The 18,080-nt window shown below is 35.1% G+C and overlaps 1 protein-coding gene across 1 annotated transcript in view; it reads right to left on the minus strand.

The window, feature by feature from the left end:
• epc2 (enhancer of polycomb homolog 2 (Drosophila)) overlaps positions 1-18,080 on the minus strand; it is a 30,920-nt gene that overhangs the window by 6,227 nt on the left and 6,613 nt on the right. The window contains exons 4-12 of the mRNA XM_073845662.1: positions 14,544-14,750; positions 14,049-14,197; positions 12,994-13,123; positions 12,701-12,910; positions 12,507-12,590; positions 10,647-10,786; positions 10,138-10,439; positions 7,880-8,001; positions 7,599-7,737 (exon numbers count right to left, since the gene is read on the minus strand). Coding sequence (XP_073701763.1) covers positions 7,599-7,737; positions 7,880-8,001; positions 10,138-10,439; positions 10,647-10,786; positions 12,507-12,590; positions 12,701-12,910; positions 12,994-13,123; positions 14,049-14,197; positions 14,544-14,750 — 1,483 coding nt within the window. The remainder of the gene's footprint in view (positions 1-7,598; positions 7,738-7,879; positions 8,002-10,137; positions 10,440-10,646; positions 10,787-12,506; positions 12,591-12,700; positions 12,911-12,993; positions 13,124-14,048; positions 14,198-14,543; positions 14,751-18,080) is intronic.

Raw genomic sequence — 18,080 nt, forward strand, 5'->3', positions numbered from 1 at the left:
ATTCACAATAAATAAAAACATTCAGAATGTTTTGTAAAGAGATCAAAATAAAGGTGAAAATAACGAATATAAACGAATAATACAAATATTATGGAAAAAAAGAAGGTCAGTTAATGGACAAGACTCTGGGATGCATAAAATGTTTCTTGTGAGGCTATTAAATTTTAAGTACTTTATGTAATGTTTATTCATGATAAACTTGTGAATGCTGTCTACATTGCGCACAGACATCATTAGCATATACAGCATCGCCTATATAATTATTTAATATTGTATTAATTTCTACAGAGATGATAATCATATCTATAGGAAGCTTTAAATTATTACTTAACGAAATAAAACAAATTGAAAACAAAAACTCGTTTATGTAATCCGTAAAGATAAATTTCTCTCTCAAGGCGTCCAAAAAGGTATTGTACTCGAGGAGCGGATATAATATTCTTGATACTTCAAACTTCCATGTTCTGTTCTATAAATTTTGAGAATTAAAAAAATCAGGCTCTCATGAAATCTTTGAAATCAATCTTTGTATGGCTAGTTTATTCAGTTATTCAGTATTGTTGTGTTTCCCCTGTTTTATTCGTTTAATATTCAGAAACAAGTGCCTTTTTTTTTTCAAAACATTTTTTAAAAGAAAGAATTCAACCCTCCAAAATTTTGTTTGCCTATGTCACAATATGAGATAAATCCAGCCCTGTAAATGATGCTGATTTTTGTTGCCAAATTGGTTTGGAAGCGTTGTTGAATAAACAAGTAACGTTAAACTGAACTTTTATGCCTGTATGACTGACAATTTTATTGACCACTGAGAAAGCATTGATTTGGTAAGATGATGGTTCATACCATGTAGAAAAATTACATTTTGAAAAATAGCTTAGATGTAGTAAACTACTTTTGCCGTGTTGCTGCTGTAGCTTAGCTTAGCTAAGGAATGGGAAACCACTACAACACTGTTATACGTCATCATACGTTGTCGCTAGTTCTTAATGTTACATCAGAGGACATGCGCCGATGTTTATCACACATTTCAAGATGTTGAAAAAAATGTTGTAGCGTTGCAAAAAGTACAAATGTACGGTGTACGCACCGTTCATTCACATGTACACATATGGCCGTAAGCAAAACAAACAATGCGTTATCACATGCACGGCAAATTGCAAATCTGTGGTGTAGTGGTGCCTTGAGAAGTGGGTAAATGCTTCATTTGTGTACAGCAAATTGCTGGAGTTCGAAAATCAGGAGTTAGGCAAAAAAGTGTGAAAGAGTTAAATTTTTGGAGTTTATTCTTTAACTTTCACAACAGTTTGTGTTACGGGATACTCCCTGGCTGTGTTGTATTTCGGAGTTCATTCATTGGTGTTCAGGGGCACGTTTTAACAATAACGTTACATCAGGAGCGCGCCATGACACGAGCCTGGTTCTGCCACACGATCGACTGATGAAGTTGTCTACTTCGTCATGAGGTAGGTAAAAAACTAACTCCAAAATGTTCTTTATCTTCTGACAGACAGCTGATTATAGCTGTTACGTTAGTGTACTGACGCCAATAACCGCGGCGAACTTTGTGTTGAATGAATCTCCGATGCAAAACATGGCTGTTTTGAGCGGACTTTTTTTCGATGTGAACAAGCTAATATTAGCTTACGTCTTTCTGTTCACCTTATTTTTTTGTAAACGAGTGTTTTGCTGTCAAATTTAAGTTGCGACTCGCTCAAGAAACATTCTGTTAAGCTTCCATAATGTCATGCCGACGAGACGAGGTAATATCTAGCAATGTCAGTAAACTGAAGTGTCTAAGTCTAACTTTACCCTGGCTAAAAACGATCATAGTTTAGCCATGAACGTGTAAAGTAATGCCTGCAATGTTTTGAGTCGTAACGGCTAACGTTACAAATGTTTTAGTAGTGACTCGTGACCTATGAGAGTTCGTGGCTTTCATATTAAACATTTTGCATTTTCAATCACACTAACAGGTTGTTTTAAATTACATGTTTTCTCTTCATTGTCAGGATGTTGACAGAAGTGCTGGATGGAGGGAAGTAGTAGTAAAACTGGACGAAATTTGTTTCTCAGATTTTCTCAATTCAGGTGAGTTATGTGTTTAGTAATCAGTTAATAAAGAGTAAGTGACTGTAATTTTATGATTTATTTTGTAAATAACATGTTGTTGATGTTATTGTGTAGTCCAGCAGAAGTTTTTGAGATAAAACAACACTGAAAAAAGATGACCAGGGCTCAGCTGATGTACTACATGTTTTCTTGCTTTTTGGATGTCAAAGGACTGGTAAGTATTAAATAATACTTCAAAATGTTATTGAAAAAAATATATATTTTTACATTTGTCTGAACGATTATCTTTTCTTAAAAAAAAAAAACAATTTCTTTGTGACTGAAGAAAGAAAAGAAAGACATGAACCTCTTGGATGACAAGCGGGTGAGTAAATTATCTGTATTTTTTTGTTCTGGAAGTGGACTCTTCCTTTAATGCCTATTGTTTATAAAGGGATGTTTATCTTGTGTTTCGGTCATGCCAAAGTATTGATGACCATCATCTGGCCACTAAAGAAAACCCTCAGCCATATCATCTTTCCTCAGGGACATCAAAAGCACAGGTTTCCACCTTTTACATCGTCTTGGACTGAGAAGTTTCGCCTTGTCAGTCATGTGAAACCTTGGGTATTGTTGAAGAGCTGTTCAAGTAAAGTAAAGTATCATGATGCTCTGTCCAGCCTGTACATATTTTTTTTTAAAGACAAATGTATATAATAATGATATAGGTAGAACTGAAGTCAAAGAACTGAGAGCAAGGCAGTTGAACAAGCAGTATTCTTATTTAAGCAAAATGTTAAGTTCTGTCCTCTGTGCTCCATCCTTCAGCTTTCAGTTTTGTTTTTATTCAGGCGCCTCAAACTAATTCATGGAATGTATCCTGGTATCACTGTGGAGTTGTTTCTTGTTACTTCATCTGATGTATATCTACCTCTGGTTACACAATACTACTGCACTATTTTATAATTATTCAGGTTTGATTTTATATAATGCAATGATGTGTTTTTGACTATGCTGTATACAATTTTACTAAACATTTCTTGTTGGCACTGCAGACATGTATTAAATGTAAATGTTTTGCTGTTAGATTTTACAGTATTTTATGACAGCAGTTAATTTCAAAGTGTTTACATGCATGGAATTTCAAAATCCAATCTATGTATTTCCTGAAATAAAAGCAGCTAGTTGAGAGTATGGCTTTCAGTGTAGTCATTTCCACATAAAACATATTGTGTTTACCCTAAGAAGTGTTTTTAACACTGGTTAAAGAGTTTAAATTATAATTAACTAAATTTTAGAGTTAAAATTACTCTCCAAATGATTAATATTTTAACTCCAGAAAGTGTTAAAATCTAACTCTGAGAAAGTGTTAAATTCTACTCCATTGAATTTCCTTTTGAACTTTCAATTTGAGCGCATTGGTTTACTGGATCCTTGGACTGAAATGTTTACAGGGGTTCACTGGTTTAAGAAATTTCAGATGGTAAAAATCTGCTTCTTTTTAATTGTAAGGTATTTTTTTTTTTTTCATTATTATGTACTGATTTAAATGACTGGGGTGTGGGAAATTCCCTCGCCACATGGCCTTCCATGTTTCTAACTTGCAGTCAAGTGTATATGACATAAAAATATATTTTGTAATATCAATCAGTGCAAACAGTGCTATCTGCTAGCAAACTTTAGCGATTTTTTGCAAACGTTTATTTACAGAACAACACCATAAACACAAACACAAGATTAAAGGTAATATACATATAATGAAAAATTGTCATAAATATCCTTATTAATGGCAAAAATTACCTATATTTATAAGTCTGCTTGCTCGAGTGAGCAGGCATGTTGGAAAATGGAAATTTCTCTTAGCCCTTCGTTTGAAATGAGGTCCCGAAAATTCTTTGTTTGGAGGCCTATCTGGCCCTTCCCCTTCCCCCTACCCTTCCAACCTAACGAGAAATGAGACACCCCTAGCACTTCACCCCCCCCCGGAGCCAAGCCAGCTCTTCTCACCTTTATTCATAGGTTGGGGGGAAGGTGAAAGGTGAAATGGCAAGTTTAAAAGTGACACGAACGACCCTCATTAACAATTGTGAGGTTAGATGTTTGAAAGGTTGTGAAAAAAATGGAGGCACCAGTGCAATCACTTTTTTTGTGTGAAAATAAATAAATAATTTCTTCATTTTTGCTTATAAAGGTATAGGAGTAATACATCATTCTGACCTGTAACGGGTCCATTTTTATTTTAGTGCACTCACAATAGCCTATAAACAACTCATGCGTTTATAAAATAAAGGAAAACAGAAGATGCGCTTTCTGCCGTCTGTTCTTGAACATCGCTTCACAATGAACAAAAGCTTTAAATTACCACTTTAAAACGAAATAATTCAAATCGAAAATAGAAACGTTCATTATGTAATCTGTAGGCCTAAAGATTTAAAGATATTTCTATATAAAGGCACGTCCAATTTAGAAATGGCGAGAAATTTTTCTATTTATCTCCATTATTGATGAATGTCTAAAATATAAAAGTAAGGAAAAGCCTAAAACAGGGCTGATTATATTTATTTTATAATTCTATTAAAATTATAATGTTATAGAATATACTATAAAATAATTATAATTACAAATTATACTGGCATAGAGTATATGTAAAACTTTAATAATTGTAGCTGCTTATATTTTCAGATTTTATGTTTCTCTGTTCTATATATCTTAAAATTTAGAGGATTTGCTGCAACGCAATTTTGTCCGATATGCAAATTATTTATTAGCCTATTAGTATTTTAATCCATAAAGCAAATGCTTTAAAAACACCTTTAAAAAATACTATTTTTGCATCCAGATGCTTTTAAAGAACTTTTCAATATACATGTTATCTTATATCTTAAATGAACTTGTATCTTAAATGTAAACCATGATTTCGTTGTATTCCCTGTGTAACGAATCTCTTACTTATAGCTACATTTTAGGTGCGTCTGAGCTTTGTTGTTTATGATTTTTTTAAAAATCAAGAGTTGCGCGCACTCAACAAAACTGACAAGACTCATTTGAACGCTTCTGATAGACATTGCATTCCTAACCCAACAGAATCGTGTGTGGTTCGTTATAACACTGTAAAAACGCCTAAAAAGAATTACGGTGCAGATTATCTGATCTTAATGTAATGCCGCAATTTACATTTTCTATTCATTTTCATTTTATTGTCAACAGACGTAATATATTGATTTTGTTTGGGCAGGGGAATATGTCCAATTTAGTGGCATTTTTTGGCCCCAGGTCAAGCCTTCCCCAGCCTTACACACGCTCCGCCTATGATACTAACTATATATATACCCTTAGAATATATAGCCTATATATACCCACTTAGAATAATTTTCTTCCCGACCCGACACGCTAAATTTAATTCTCATTTCCAGAATCTCACATTTAACCATTTGGAAACAATGTCGAGTATAAAACTTTTTTCGCAGTACATCCATTATATTTCCATGTTCCACTTTTAAGACGTATTACAGCCCTGCATTTTAGTCCGTCAAAGATCAAATGCGGGCTAAAATTATATTTTAGACATTCAGTGGTGATTTAAAAAAAAATTGCAGCGCTGGAGGAACCACGAGACCAGGCTACCATGACGGTCCTGTTAGCAGCATTGAGCGCACGTTCAGCACAGCTTGGAAGGGTTCCTTGTTTAAAGCTTACCACAAAACACTGGCAAAAGTAAATACCATGACTGTCTAATAGTAAGGAGATATTTTAATTATTTATTTAGAAACTACTGTTTTCTGAGTCAGTGATGATGCAGTTAACAGTCCTCATATCCTCGTTGGACGCGCGCCTTTAGAGAGAAATGCATCTCTATGGACTAGCTACATAATAAAAACAGTTTTTGTTTTCTATTTGTTTTTTTCGTTAAGTAGTAATTTAAGTCTTTCTACATATTTATTTATCATGTCTGACAAAAAAATAACGGTTAAATATTTTCCACTGAAAAAAAAATGTAACTGATCGAGCTTGAGCCTTCATGTCCTAAAAATGTGTTTTGCTCTCTCCGCACAAACGATTGGATATGCACCTAATAGCGCATATTTATATCTATTATTATTTATTTCTTTTATTTTACATCTATGGATTTTAGTTTAGCCAATTCGTGATTTGAGAAGGCAAATTGAAAGAGTAGGTCAACTCACTGTCTGCCGCTTGGTCTTTAAGAAACAAAAAGCTTACGTTTAACGAACAAAAATGCTCCAATTTTTTTTTCTAAATTAACTTAATAAAAAGGAAACGAAATTATAAATACTTTGCCGTTACATACAGAATGAATTACCGATTATGGCGCCAGATATTGAAACAACAGACATAAATACTGTCCAAATAGCCCTCTTTGTGCAGGGCTTGGCCACAGAATGTTGTTCCTTGCGCCACCTGGTGGATATTATATGAAGCGCAACAACGTTTTAAAAAAACCTAAAAAAGCCCCTGCAGGCCGCCGCGTGGCGACGCGTGCTGAATTGCAGGCTGCCGCGTGAAAAAAGACGCATTTTTAATGGCCAGATCTGTACAACAGTTAGCGCGCACCCTCCAGTCTGACTGGACAAGAGACTTTCTGTCAGTATTTCACCTGCGTGTTCTAGGCGAGCTGTCAGTCAGTGCAGTTTCATTTTTACGCCACAAGATGGAGGCAAGAGACTATTATCTTTGAGTAAGTCTTTAAACCGTTCATTCAACTACACGTTCAAAAACGCTTATTTATTCAAAGAGAGACGTAATGAAACACGAAGTTGAAATCATTTTAACTTTGATCGTCACTTTTAAAGGCTCAGCTGACCAGCAGAGCATCGATGTTAAGACAGAGATTTCACTTTCCTTGGACATGACAAGCTAGTTTCACATACATGCCTGACTCGGTCTGAAAGACAGACGCAGGTAATCGCACAAGCTCAGTCGATCTCTCTCTCATTCGCTGTCTGTTTAGGCTTGTTAAGTGCATATCTACTGAGCCTCATAATAGACACATTATGTAATCATTAATAACTTATTATTAATTTAATATTCAGCACACAGGCATTAAGTGAGAAGGGCAAATCCTTAGGAAAAAAGAAAACAGGCAAATATGGCGGTTGCTGCGGTTGTTGCATTCCTCTGCGGTTATGCACGTCAATAGCGCGGTATTGCGATATTGCGGTTATCGCGACAGCCCTAATACCCAGCCCTAATGTACTGAGTATTTACGCATCCATCTATGACGGCCGACCATAGAAGTGAGCGTTTACTTCTGAGTCTACAATCCGCCACGCCTATTTAAACTGGGCGTTCTGATGAGGGGGTTAAAAACAGGACAGAAAATAGCCTATAACTTCTAAATTATGTTTTTTGATGTATAAATCTTGAGAACATTATAACTTGAACTCAGAGAACAGTGCAAAATTAAAAAGGCAGTTCATGATTCCTTTTAAATAAAAGGACCAAAATATTCCAAAGAATCACTGAAACGGGCATATATTCATGCAACGATTCTTTTATATTTTAACGACTCTATTTTCCTTTGCACTTGCCTGAATTGGGAAGGACGCCATTGACACTAGCAATCTGGGGCCTGTTTTCATTGTTGGGAGTGTTGACTACAGCAGAGGCAGCAAAGTGTGCACTAGCCGAGTCCAGAGTCTTAGACATGCAGTCAGATGACACAGTGTTCTGTAAAAGAAATATATATATATATATATACGTTTTTAACAACTTAAACATTTTTAATGAATTTATAATTACAGAACAGAATGGGAGTGATGTTTAGCCCCATAATGCCAGTCATCTTTTGTGTGTGTATATATATACTCACGGGCAGGTGTGTGTGCAGTTCTGGTGCTGTCGAGTTCTGCTGGAGTTCTTGCTGCTGTAACTGTTTGTGCATCTGAACCAGCTGCTGCTGATGAGAGTGAAACTGCTCTTCTGTGAACCCACCTGCATGTGCAAGAATATGCAGGGTAAATTGATGTTCTAGGGCCAGTTGTTGAAAAATGTCTCATTCCAGGATCAGGTAATTATCTACTGTTTTTTTCAAAGCAAAATTGGATTGGATCATAATGATTGGATCTACACAGCCCCTAAAGCAGGGGTGTCCAAACTCGGCCCTGCAGAGTTTAGCTCCAACTTGCCTCAACACATTTGCCTGAAAGTTTCTAGTATGCCTAGTAAGATCTTGAATAACTGGTTCAAGTTGTGTTTAATTGGGATTGGAGCTAAACTCTGCAGAACACCGGCCCACCAAGAGCAGGATTGCTCCACCCCTGCCCTAAAGAGAAATGGGGAGAAGAAAAAAAAAAAAAAAAAAGTGACCCCGAACCACAAAACCAGTAAGAAGTCACACAGGTGTATTTGTAGCAATAGCGAAAAATACACTGTATGGGTCAAATTGGCCAAAAATCATTAGGATATTAAATAAAGATCATGTTCCATGAAGATATTCTTCTAAAATTTCCTACCATAAATATTTGGGGATTAATTAATGCACCAATTCAAATTGTTTTTGGATCAATGGTATCCCAAGGTATTTATTGATCCAGATCAAAACCAAGATTGGATTTTGTAGTACAATCCGATTTCATAATCCTTTTTTCTTTTGAACAAGCCATTTTCTAAATCTGATCCAATGCGACAGACGAAAACTGATCAGATTACTTTTGAACAACTGGCCCCTACAGATTTAAGGGGCTTTAAACCATCAATTTTACTTTTTTTTCGCTAGGTGGCAGTAAAGTGACTTGTGTACTTCATGTACCATGAAACAATCAACAGTAACATTTAAAAAGTTTAGTGTAAGTAAGATATGTTTTTTGGAAAAAAATCTAACTCTTTCCAGCAAGGATGCCTTAAATTTATCAAATGTGACAGTAAGGACACTAAAAGTTTTATTTAAAATAAATGCTATTCTTCAGAACTCCGCTCATCGAAGAATCATGAGGAAACAATAGCTTTAACAAGAATATCAACATTCAGGTTGTAACATTAATAACAAAAACATACATTTCTGAGGAGTCACTTGACACTCAAGACTTGAGTATCGACTGCTGAAAATTCAGCTTTGCCACGAAAAGAATAATATTTCAAAATGTATATAAAAAAAACTTTTGTAAAAATTTTAAAATAGAAAGCATATGTTTCAAATTATATAATTTAAGTAATATATATCCAAGTAATAATAGTGTATATATATGTGTGTAAGTAATAATATTTCACAATATTACTGGTTTTACTGTATTGTTGATCAAATAAATGCAGCCTTGGTGAGCTTAAGAAGCATAAAATAATAATAATAATAATAATAATAATAATAATGATAAAAATAAATAAATAAATGCAATAAAAAAACATGTTACTGACCCCAGACTTTTGAACTGTAGTGTAGCTCTTTAACGTAACAAGATGTGCAGTGCTGTTTGTTAATGACGTCTGATGTTTTGCTATGGTTAATGACTTTGTCTGAATATTCATTTACATTTGCATAAATATAGTGACAGTACAAGACACAATTTAATGTATTAAAGTAATGTAGCTGCATTATTTCCAGAAAAACCTTACACATGCTTTGCGTAAAGATTTGTCAACTAACTGAAAACCACTGGCCTGTGAGATGCCCGTCTTATGCACAGTGTGCTATCATATGTGACCCTGAACTATAAGGATACATTGAGATTTATATATCACCTGAAAGCTGAATAAATAACCTTTTTACGGTGCAAAAAACAACAACAACAACAAAATAGTGAGTAAATTTCACCTTAAAATTTGAAGTTCTTAGAAATGCATATTACTATTTAAAAAATTGTTTTTGATATATTGACAGTAGGAAACTTACAAAATATCTTCATGAAACATCTTTACTTAATATCCTAATGATTTTTGGCACAAAAAACGTGATCATTTTGACCCATACAATGTATTTTTTGCTGTTGCTACAAATATACCTGTGCTACTAAGACTGGTTTTGTGGTCCAGGGTCACATATCATGGCAGTGCAGAAATAACTGAAAAACCCTGGAATAAACTGACAGTTTGGTTGATTGACCTTCCGAATCCTGTTCAGCTCAGATGGCTCACCTGACACACCGCTAGAGAGAGGCGTCGGTCCACCTTTTTCCACCTGCGGAGTCCCTTTCTTGTCCTCACCCCTTGAGTTCTCCTGTAGCGGCCGTGGGCGGAAAAACTTCCACCTGCAGGCTTGGATGTCACTCAGGAGCTGAGTCAGTGAGCGCTGAGGGCTTGATTTGGATTTGTGAGAGTTTGTGTTTGTGTGGACGGGAAGGTCAGGCACAATAGAGTCAGCGGAGGGATAAAACATGTCAGGATCCAGATGCCTGAGGGCACGGTCCAGATCTGACGAGGTGCGATCCAAAACAACCCTGATGGAAAACAATAGAGTACTTTTAGATATGTGGCACAATCTGATCATTAGGGAGTAGCTTCATGATCATTTCTACTTTAACCTGGACTACAGAAATTCACACAACACATATCTTTACAGTGACTTATATTTTAGTACAGGAAACTACATTTTTACAAAAGATAAAAAGGGCAAATGAGAAACTGTAAATAGAAGAGTGACGTACCTGCCACCTCTGCCCACCCTCCCGCGAGCCACTGCGATACAGCGTCTGGGCACAGAGAGGGCGGTGAGACAGTTGCGCTGCCACAGCCGGTCCTGACCCGTCTGCTGCCATTGAGAAGAGCAGCTCTGATCCACCAGTGGCTGAGGACACACATTACATATTTAACAATGGTAAAGGAAATAACCAAAGCACCACAGAGCCAAACAATATGCTGCTCTGTCATTACAAAAGCTATTACACCATAATCAATGACAGGCAACAAAACAAAAACACCCTTCCGGTCTTATGACCCACAAAATAATTCAAAACATTCAAAACAATGATCTGATGCTATTAACATTAACAAAAGCATTTTCTCATGTTTAATGTTTAATGTTTAATGTTTAATGCACTTGTATACAGTAAATAATACACATAAAATACTTAATTATACAAATATATTTTGTGCTTATTTTTTATATTTTAAATACAGTTTAAATGTGTAATATACTTTATTTGTTTATTTTTACTGGCATACCATCAACTTTGGCTAAACATTATATTATTTATTTATCTACCCACTCAACAACCACTCCCTTTGAAGAACCAGGATCAACAGTTTTGGAAAACCTATATACGGTTAAGGTCAAAAGTTTACATACATCTTGCAGAATCTGCAAAATGTGAATTATTTTACCAAAATAAGAGGGATCATACAAAATGTTTTTTTTTTTTTAGCACTTACCTGAATAAAATATTTCACAAAAAAAAAGACGTTTACATATAGTCCACAAGAGAAAATAATAGTTAAATTTATAAAAATGACCCCATTCAAAAGTTTACATACACTTGATTCTTAATACTTTGTTGTTTCCTGAATGATCCACAGCTGTTCTTCAGAAAAATCCTTCAGGTCCCACAATTCTTTGGTTTTTCAACATCTTTGTGTATTTGAACCCTTTCCAACAATGACTATGATTTTGAGGATCTCACAATCATACAGTCATTGTTGGAAAGGGTTAAAATACACAAAAATGCTGAAAAACTAAAGAATTTGTAGGACCTGAAATACTTTTCTGAAGAACAGCAGGCAGTTTAACTGTTCAGGACAAACAAGGGACTCATGAACTATTACTAAAAAACAAACAAACAAACAAAAACAAAAAAACAGCTGTGGATCATTCCAGTAACAACAAAGTATTAAGAATCAAGTTTATGTAAACCTTTGAAGAGGGTAATTTTTCTAAATGTAATCATTTTCCCTTGTGGCCTATATGTAAAGTCTATTATAAGAAATATCTTATTCAGGTCAGTATTAAATAAAAAAAATAACATTATTTTTGTATGGTCCCTCTTATTTTGGTAAAATAATTAACATTTTGCAGATTCTGCAAGGTTTATGTGAATGTTGGACATTAATTGTATACGAGGTAGCCTAATTTTAGTTCATTTGAGTCATGTACATTTTTATAAAGAATATACATTTCACCATTTATGCAAAGCTCTAAAACATTTGCTTATACAGAAATTGAGTTAAAATTATTTAAAAAAAATTTAATGACAAACAACTGAAAGATAGTGGGAGCCCTGAAAAACACTTGGCTCCTAAAAGTTTTGGAATCCTAAAATGTAATTATTTCAATTTTTTAAATTTAACTATAGTAAAATTGGTCATTGTTTAAAATAAGTTTTGAAAACAAAACTAGGACCATGGAGCATTCATATATTTTAGGAGAAAGGTTGAGAACCACAGTTTTTTAATTTCAGGGAACCTTAAAAATCAAGGTAATTTTTTTCTGATCTATCAGCCAGCTCTAACTGGCACAGTAGCAGCCTTCTTTATGCTCTACAGCCAGCACTGATGTAAAATGGGAAACTTACAGCGTGGTAACTGCAGCCAGCTTTCCGTCTGAAGGCAAAGATTCCATCAGGATCATTCTCTTCATCCGTCTCTGAAGCTGGAGACTTCAGAGGAAAAAGGAGAAACAAAAGACACAATTAATGTCTTTTAAGTAAAACCTCTAAATATGACATCCACATGATCACATGTAGCCAAACAATGATTGTGCACTGACCAGTGGGCAATCCTCCTCTCCAGAGCTGTGGAAGTCATATTGTTTAATGTCTGCCTTGTTGATGGTTTGCTGTCGCTCTGGCCGACAAGGCTGGCGAAACGTATCAAGTTTGGGCCTCTTGTTGTACTTTTTATGGGAACGCACAAAGTCAAAGTGAGGCTCGGGCTTGACTGTGAAGGGGTGGAGGTGTTTGGGCACAGGTTTGTGTGACTGAAGGAAAGAGACAGAAGAAATGGTTTTAGAACAATCAGTGGCAAATTAAAGCTGTGTCTTGCAAACAGATCTTGCCATACCTTAATTTTGCTCTCTGCCTTGTGTCGATTGCTCATGGGTAGGGATATGGGCGCAGGGTAAACTGTTTTCTCTGCCAGAGGTACAGTGACTTCGTTCAGAACCTCTCCTGAGAAGTCTCCAATTTGATATCTTAAATATACAAACAGTCAAAACCAATTTGAGAGAGATGAGTCACCTAACACACAACAACAATTCTAGCAAGTGACAAAACAGTTTTATTTATATAGTGTACACTACCAGTCAAAAGTTTTTGAACAGTAAGATTTGTTTTTAAAGTCTCTTCTGCTCACAAAGCCTGTATTTTTTGACCCCAAGTACAGAAAAAAAACAGTAACATTTAGAAATATTTTTGCTATTAAAAAAAGTTTTCTATTTGAATATATTTTAAAATTTAATTTATTCCTGTGATTTCAAAGCCAAATTTTAGCATCATTACTCCAGTCACATGACCCCTCAAAAATCACTGTAATAATCTGATTTGCTGCTCAAAAAACATTTATCATCATGTTAAAAACAGCTGAGTATAATTTTTTTCAGGTTTCTTTGATGAATAGAAAGTCCATAAGAACACCATTTATCTGAAATAGAAATCTTTTGTAACATTATAAATGTCTTTATTATCACGTTTCATCAATTTAAAACATCCTTTTCAAATTGAAAGTATTAAAAGTATTAATTTCTATAATTTGTTGTTACAAGCTTTTTATTTCAGATCTATGGATCTTTCTATGCATCAAATAATCCTGAAAAAATGTACTCAACTTTTTAAAATATTGATAATAATAATAAATGTTTCTTAAACAGAAAATCAGCATTTTAGGATGATTTCTCAAGGGTCATGTGACTGGAGTAATGATGCTGAAAATTTAGCTTTGATCACAGGAATAAATTATATTAAACAGCAAAAATATTTCAAAATTTGACTGATTTTGCTGTTTGGATCTAATAAATGCAGGCTTGGTGAGCAGAAGAGACTTTAAAAACATCAAAAATCTTTTGACCGGTAGTGAAATCATCATAAAGCAGCTTTATAAAAAGAGCAAAGTTCACACACCTTTTCTCAAACACTTCCAGCGTCAGATGCAGCAGCTCTCGTTTACTCTTTTCTCTCTTCTTGATCATCTCTAGGATGCTCATGGTTCGGCTGAACTCTCTCCTCAGCTTCAGCATCTTCTCATAAGACACCTCGTCATTCTTACGATTCTACAGAGAGAAAAAGACACACAGACAGGGAGTTCAAGTAAGGATCAAGTCTATATCCAACACATTGTTCTACTGAGGGGAAAAATGCATGAATTAAGAAGAAAAACAAACAAATATTGGGCAGTGGTCACATGAGCTAGGAAATGCTACAACTGAATGCAGATGTCTTTGAAAAGCTGCTGTAAATAATAATATTAGTAAAAATTCGATGCGACATAAGTAGGCCAGTCTCACCCACAAACATATGAAAAATATTCTGTTTGTAAAGTAAAAACAAAACCTGTCTGGATGCCCTCTAACAACACTGTTCGAGGCACGCATGACAAAACACAGAGCACATGCATACCTTCCTAGTCTGCATCTTCTCTGTGCGACGCCTGAAGGCCACGTAAGCGTCATTGTTAGTGGAGCCATCCCTCTTCTCCTGCTTGATCTGAGGGATGAGCGAAGGGCCCCGGCAGTTCTTCCTCTTCCTCACCCAGTAATCATACACAGACTTCAACAGGTAGTCATCTTCATTTAGCAGCAGCTTGGCCTCCTGAAGAGTGACCAACTACACAACAATAAATGAGAGGGATAGAGAGAAAGAACAATATGAATGAATAAAACAAACAAGGTGAATTTAGATTAGTTTATATCACAACCCAAATATGGGTCTCGGAGAGTAGGGAAAAATGATGATAAATGCAAGTAAATACATAATTGAGCACAGTCAGAATAAAATAAAAGGCTTATCTTTTTTAATAATAATCATCCTTGTATAAGAGAGGAGAAAACTCATTAAATAGGTGTATTTTTTATTTTATTTTACAAAACCATGTTTCATATCAAAATATCATTTAAAGATGGTATTTAGGACCAATATAATTTGGTAAAAGACAGCAAAATCTAACAGGTGCTGTGATACCCTCATTATTGAAACAAAAACAAACAACAAGAAACAAAACAACGCAGGTACAAAATGACTAGGGCACTACATAGGGAAACTACATACCAGGTTTACTTGAAGTTGCAGTGAGAATGATGGTATGTTTTGACTAGGGCTGGGCGATATGGCCTAAAAATAAAATCCCAGATTTTTTCACAAAAAATCCGATTTACGATTTAAATCGTTTTTTTCCCCCCTACTACTTTTAGCATGTAAAGAAACCCCAGCTTTTCCACAATATGTATATGGGCACCATATATTTTGCAATATACATTGCAACTGCATCAGTGATTGCTTTCCACCAGGCCCCATTCTTATCATACTGCACACAGTAAATGTTTGTAAGACAAATAAATATGTGATGGGAGGAAAATATATATTTCCATGCTTTTCTCATGCACTTACATCATATACAAAAATATACAATTTTGAACACAGAAATATTAAATGATTTAAATAACTGAAATGATCTGCCAGCAGGTGGTGATAAGACACTGATTTAATTACTGAATCATATTCATTTGATTCGTTCGAATGGATGGTTCATTCAAGAAAAGCAAGTGACTCTTTATGAATGGGAAATTGAATCATTTCACTAGATTCGTTTAAAAACGCACGTTCACTCATAAACGAAACACCGCTGTGTTTGAGTGGAGATGCGCAGCGGCTCAGCTGTGACTTGTTTCAGACTACTTTTGACGACGAAATAGAGCAAAATCAGGCAATAGTGTTATAGTCAGACAATGTAAGTCACTTAATAATAACTTCTTGTTTATTTAACTGTTGTAATAAATCAATATCTCGTTTACAGACTCCCTTAAAATGACTAAAAGCTGTCACTCATCTTAGTTCCCAATTTCACAAAGCTCTATTATAATAAACGAAGCTACTGCCCATTCAGTCTCTTATTTACACTCTCTACACTTGAGATACATTAGTCAACGTGCAAAACACATAGAAACCTTTGAAGCTCCACTCAGCGCAAACACAAATATGCTGGTCGGGTCAGTCGCACATGGTGCTCCTAAATATTTTTTCATAGTCGTACGCAGTAGTTTTTTTGCCCTTGAACGGCTGGTCGCACCAGTGTGACCTAAGATTCTTTTTAGTCGCACCATTGAGAAATTAGGTCGCACTCTAGAGCCCTGATATGCAAATAATTCGCCATTGTCTTCAATCATCTCTCTACTCTGTTTATGTGGTAAGTGAAATTGTATGTACTGTAATGTAACAGGCTAACAAGCAGCTAATCATGTCCCCTTAGTGACTCGCGTTATTTTACCAGAACGCGTTAGTTAATTTACAACGGTTAGTTAGTTACAGCGGTTAATTAGGCGCTCAATCATGTGGTCGGACAATATTGCCTCTTAATTATTCTGCCATTGGTGCAATTACAATGTATCTAATATTTTTATTTAAAAAATCGCGATACCTCGATTTAATAGAAAAAATTAAATCGTCTTAAAACGTAAATTCGAATTAATCGAAAAAAATCAAAAGAATCGCCCAGCCCTAGTTTTGACTAGTGTGTTTTCTGTAATGAATCATATATTTTCATTTATAGTCGTTTCCCCCTTCATTTCGATCTCTTTACTTAACATTCTACATGTAAATGATACTGTAAAAGCTCGACATATGACTGTGATTTTTACTGGAATGCAGTTTAAAGGTTGAATTTAACATATATTTTATTTTGTTTAATCTAATTAATAGACTAGCCCAGGGGTTTTCAAACCTGTCCTGGAGCCTCCCCTGCCCTGCACATTTTGTATGTCTCCCTTATTAGGCACACCCAATTCAGGTCTTGCAGTCTCTACTAATGAGCTGATGATTTGAATCAGGTGTATTAGATGAGAGAGACAAGCAAAATGTGCAGGGCAGGGGAGGCTCCAGGACAGGTTTGAAAACCCCTGGACTAGCCTATTTAAACACTAGTGTTTCACTGAGGTTTCAATGAATCATTGTAGTTTCATTTGTAAATGAAAACAGCTTATTTATCGTCACACATGGGCATAAATACTAATAAATATATAATATATAAATAAATAATAATAATAATAACAACAATATGGAAAAAACTATCAGTTAATAGAACGATGGATAAATGTCTTGTAGGCCTATTTTATTTGATGTACTGTGACAATAAAATTATTTACAAATGAAACTACGTGAATAATTCACTCGTCATTGAACTACTATATATTTATAGGCTAGTCTATTAATTAGAAGAAACAAAATAAAATATATGTTAAATTCAATCTTTAAACTGCATTCCAGTAAAAATCACAGTCATATAGCATAATCAAAGCTTTATCATTTACAGTATCATTTACATTCAAACTTTAAGTAAGGAGATCGAAATGAAAGGAAAAATAACGAATAGAAACGAATGTTACAAATATTACAGAAAAAAGAGGGTCAGTTAATGAACTTACAAGACTGTGGGATGCATAAAATGTTTATTGTGGGCTTATTTTATTTAATGTACTTTATGTAATATTTATTATTAACTTATTTTGAATGCTGTCTACATCGCGCACAGACTAGCGTAGACAGCTTCGCATATTTTTAATTTAATTATTTAATATTGTATTAATTTCTATAATAACTAATAACCCATAAACCCAGGACATAAACCCTCTTTTTAGGTTGTAATGACACTTCTCTATGGTTATTGGAATGGTTAAAGGTTATATTTAAATTTTTCATACAACATTAAGTTATTAACTTGACTGACTTCTGAAACAGAGGAGGTAACCAATGGCGTTTGAGATTACAATTAAACCAGCAAGTCCCGCCCCACTTTTGGTGTTTGTCAGCGCCGCGCTGCCCATTGGGTGGCGCTAGCAAACACGTCTTCTCTGCGCTGTCGAGTCGGCCGCGCAGATGACATGTCAGCGCGGCGCGAGCACTTTAATACCGCGCTGTTTCGTCCCACTTTTGGGTTGTTTGGCT

This window comes from Garra rufa, chromosome 8 (assembly GCF_049309525.1).
Source record: "Garra rufa chromosome 8, GarRuf1.0, whole genome shotgun sequence".
NCBI lineage: Eukaryota > Metazoa > Chordata > Actinopteri > Cypriniformes > Cyprinidae > Garra > Garra rufa.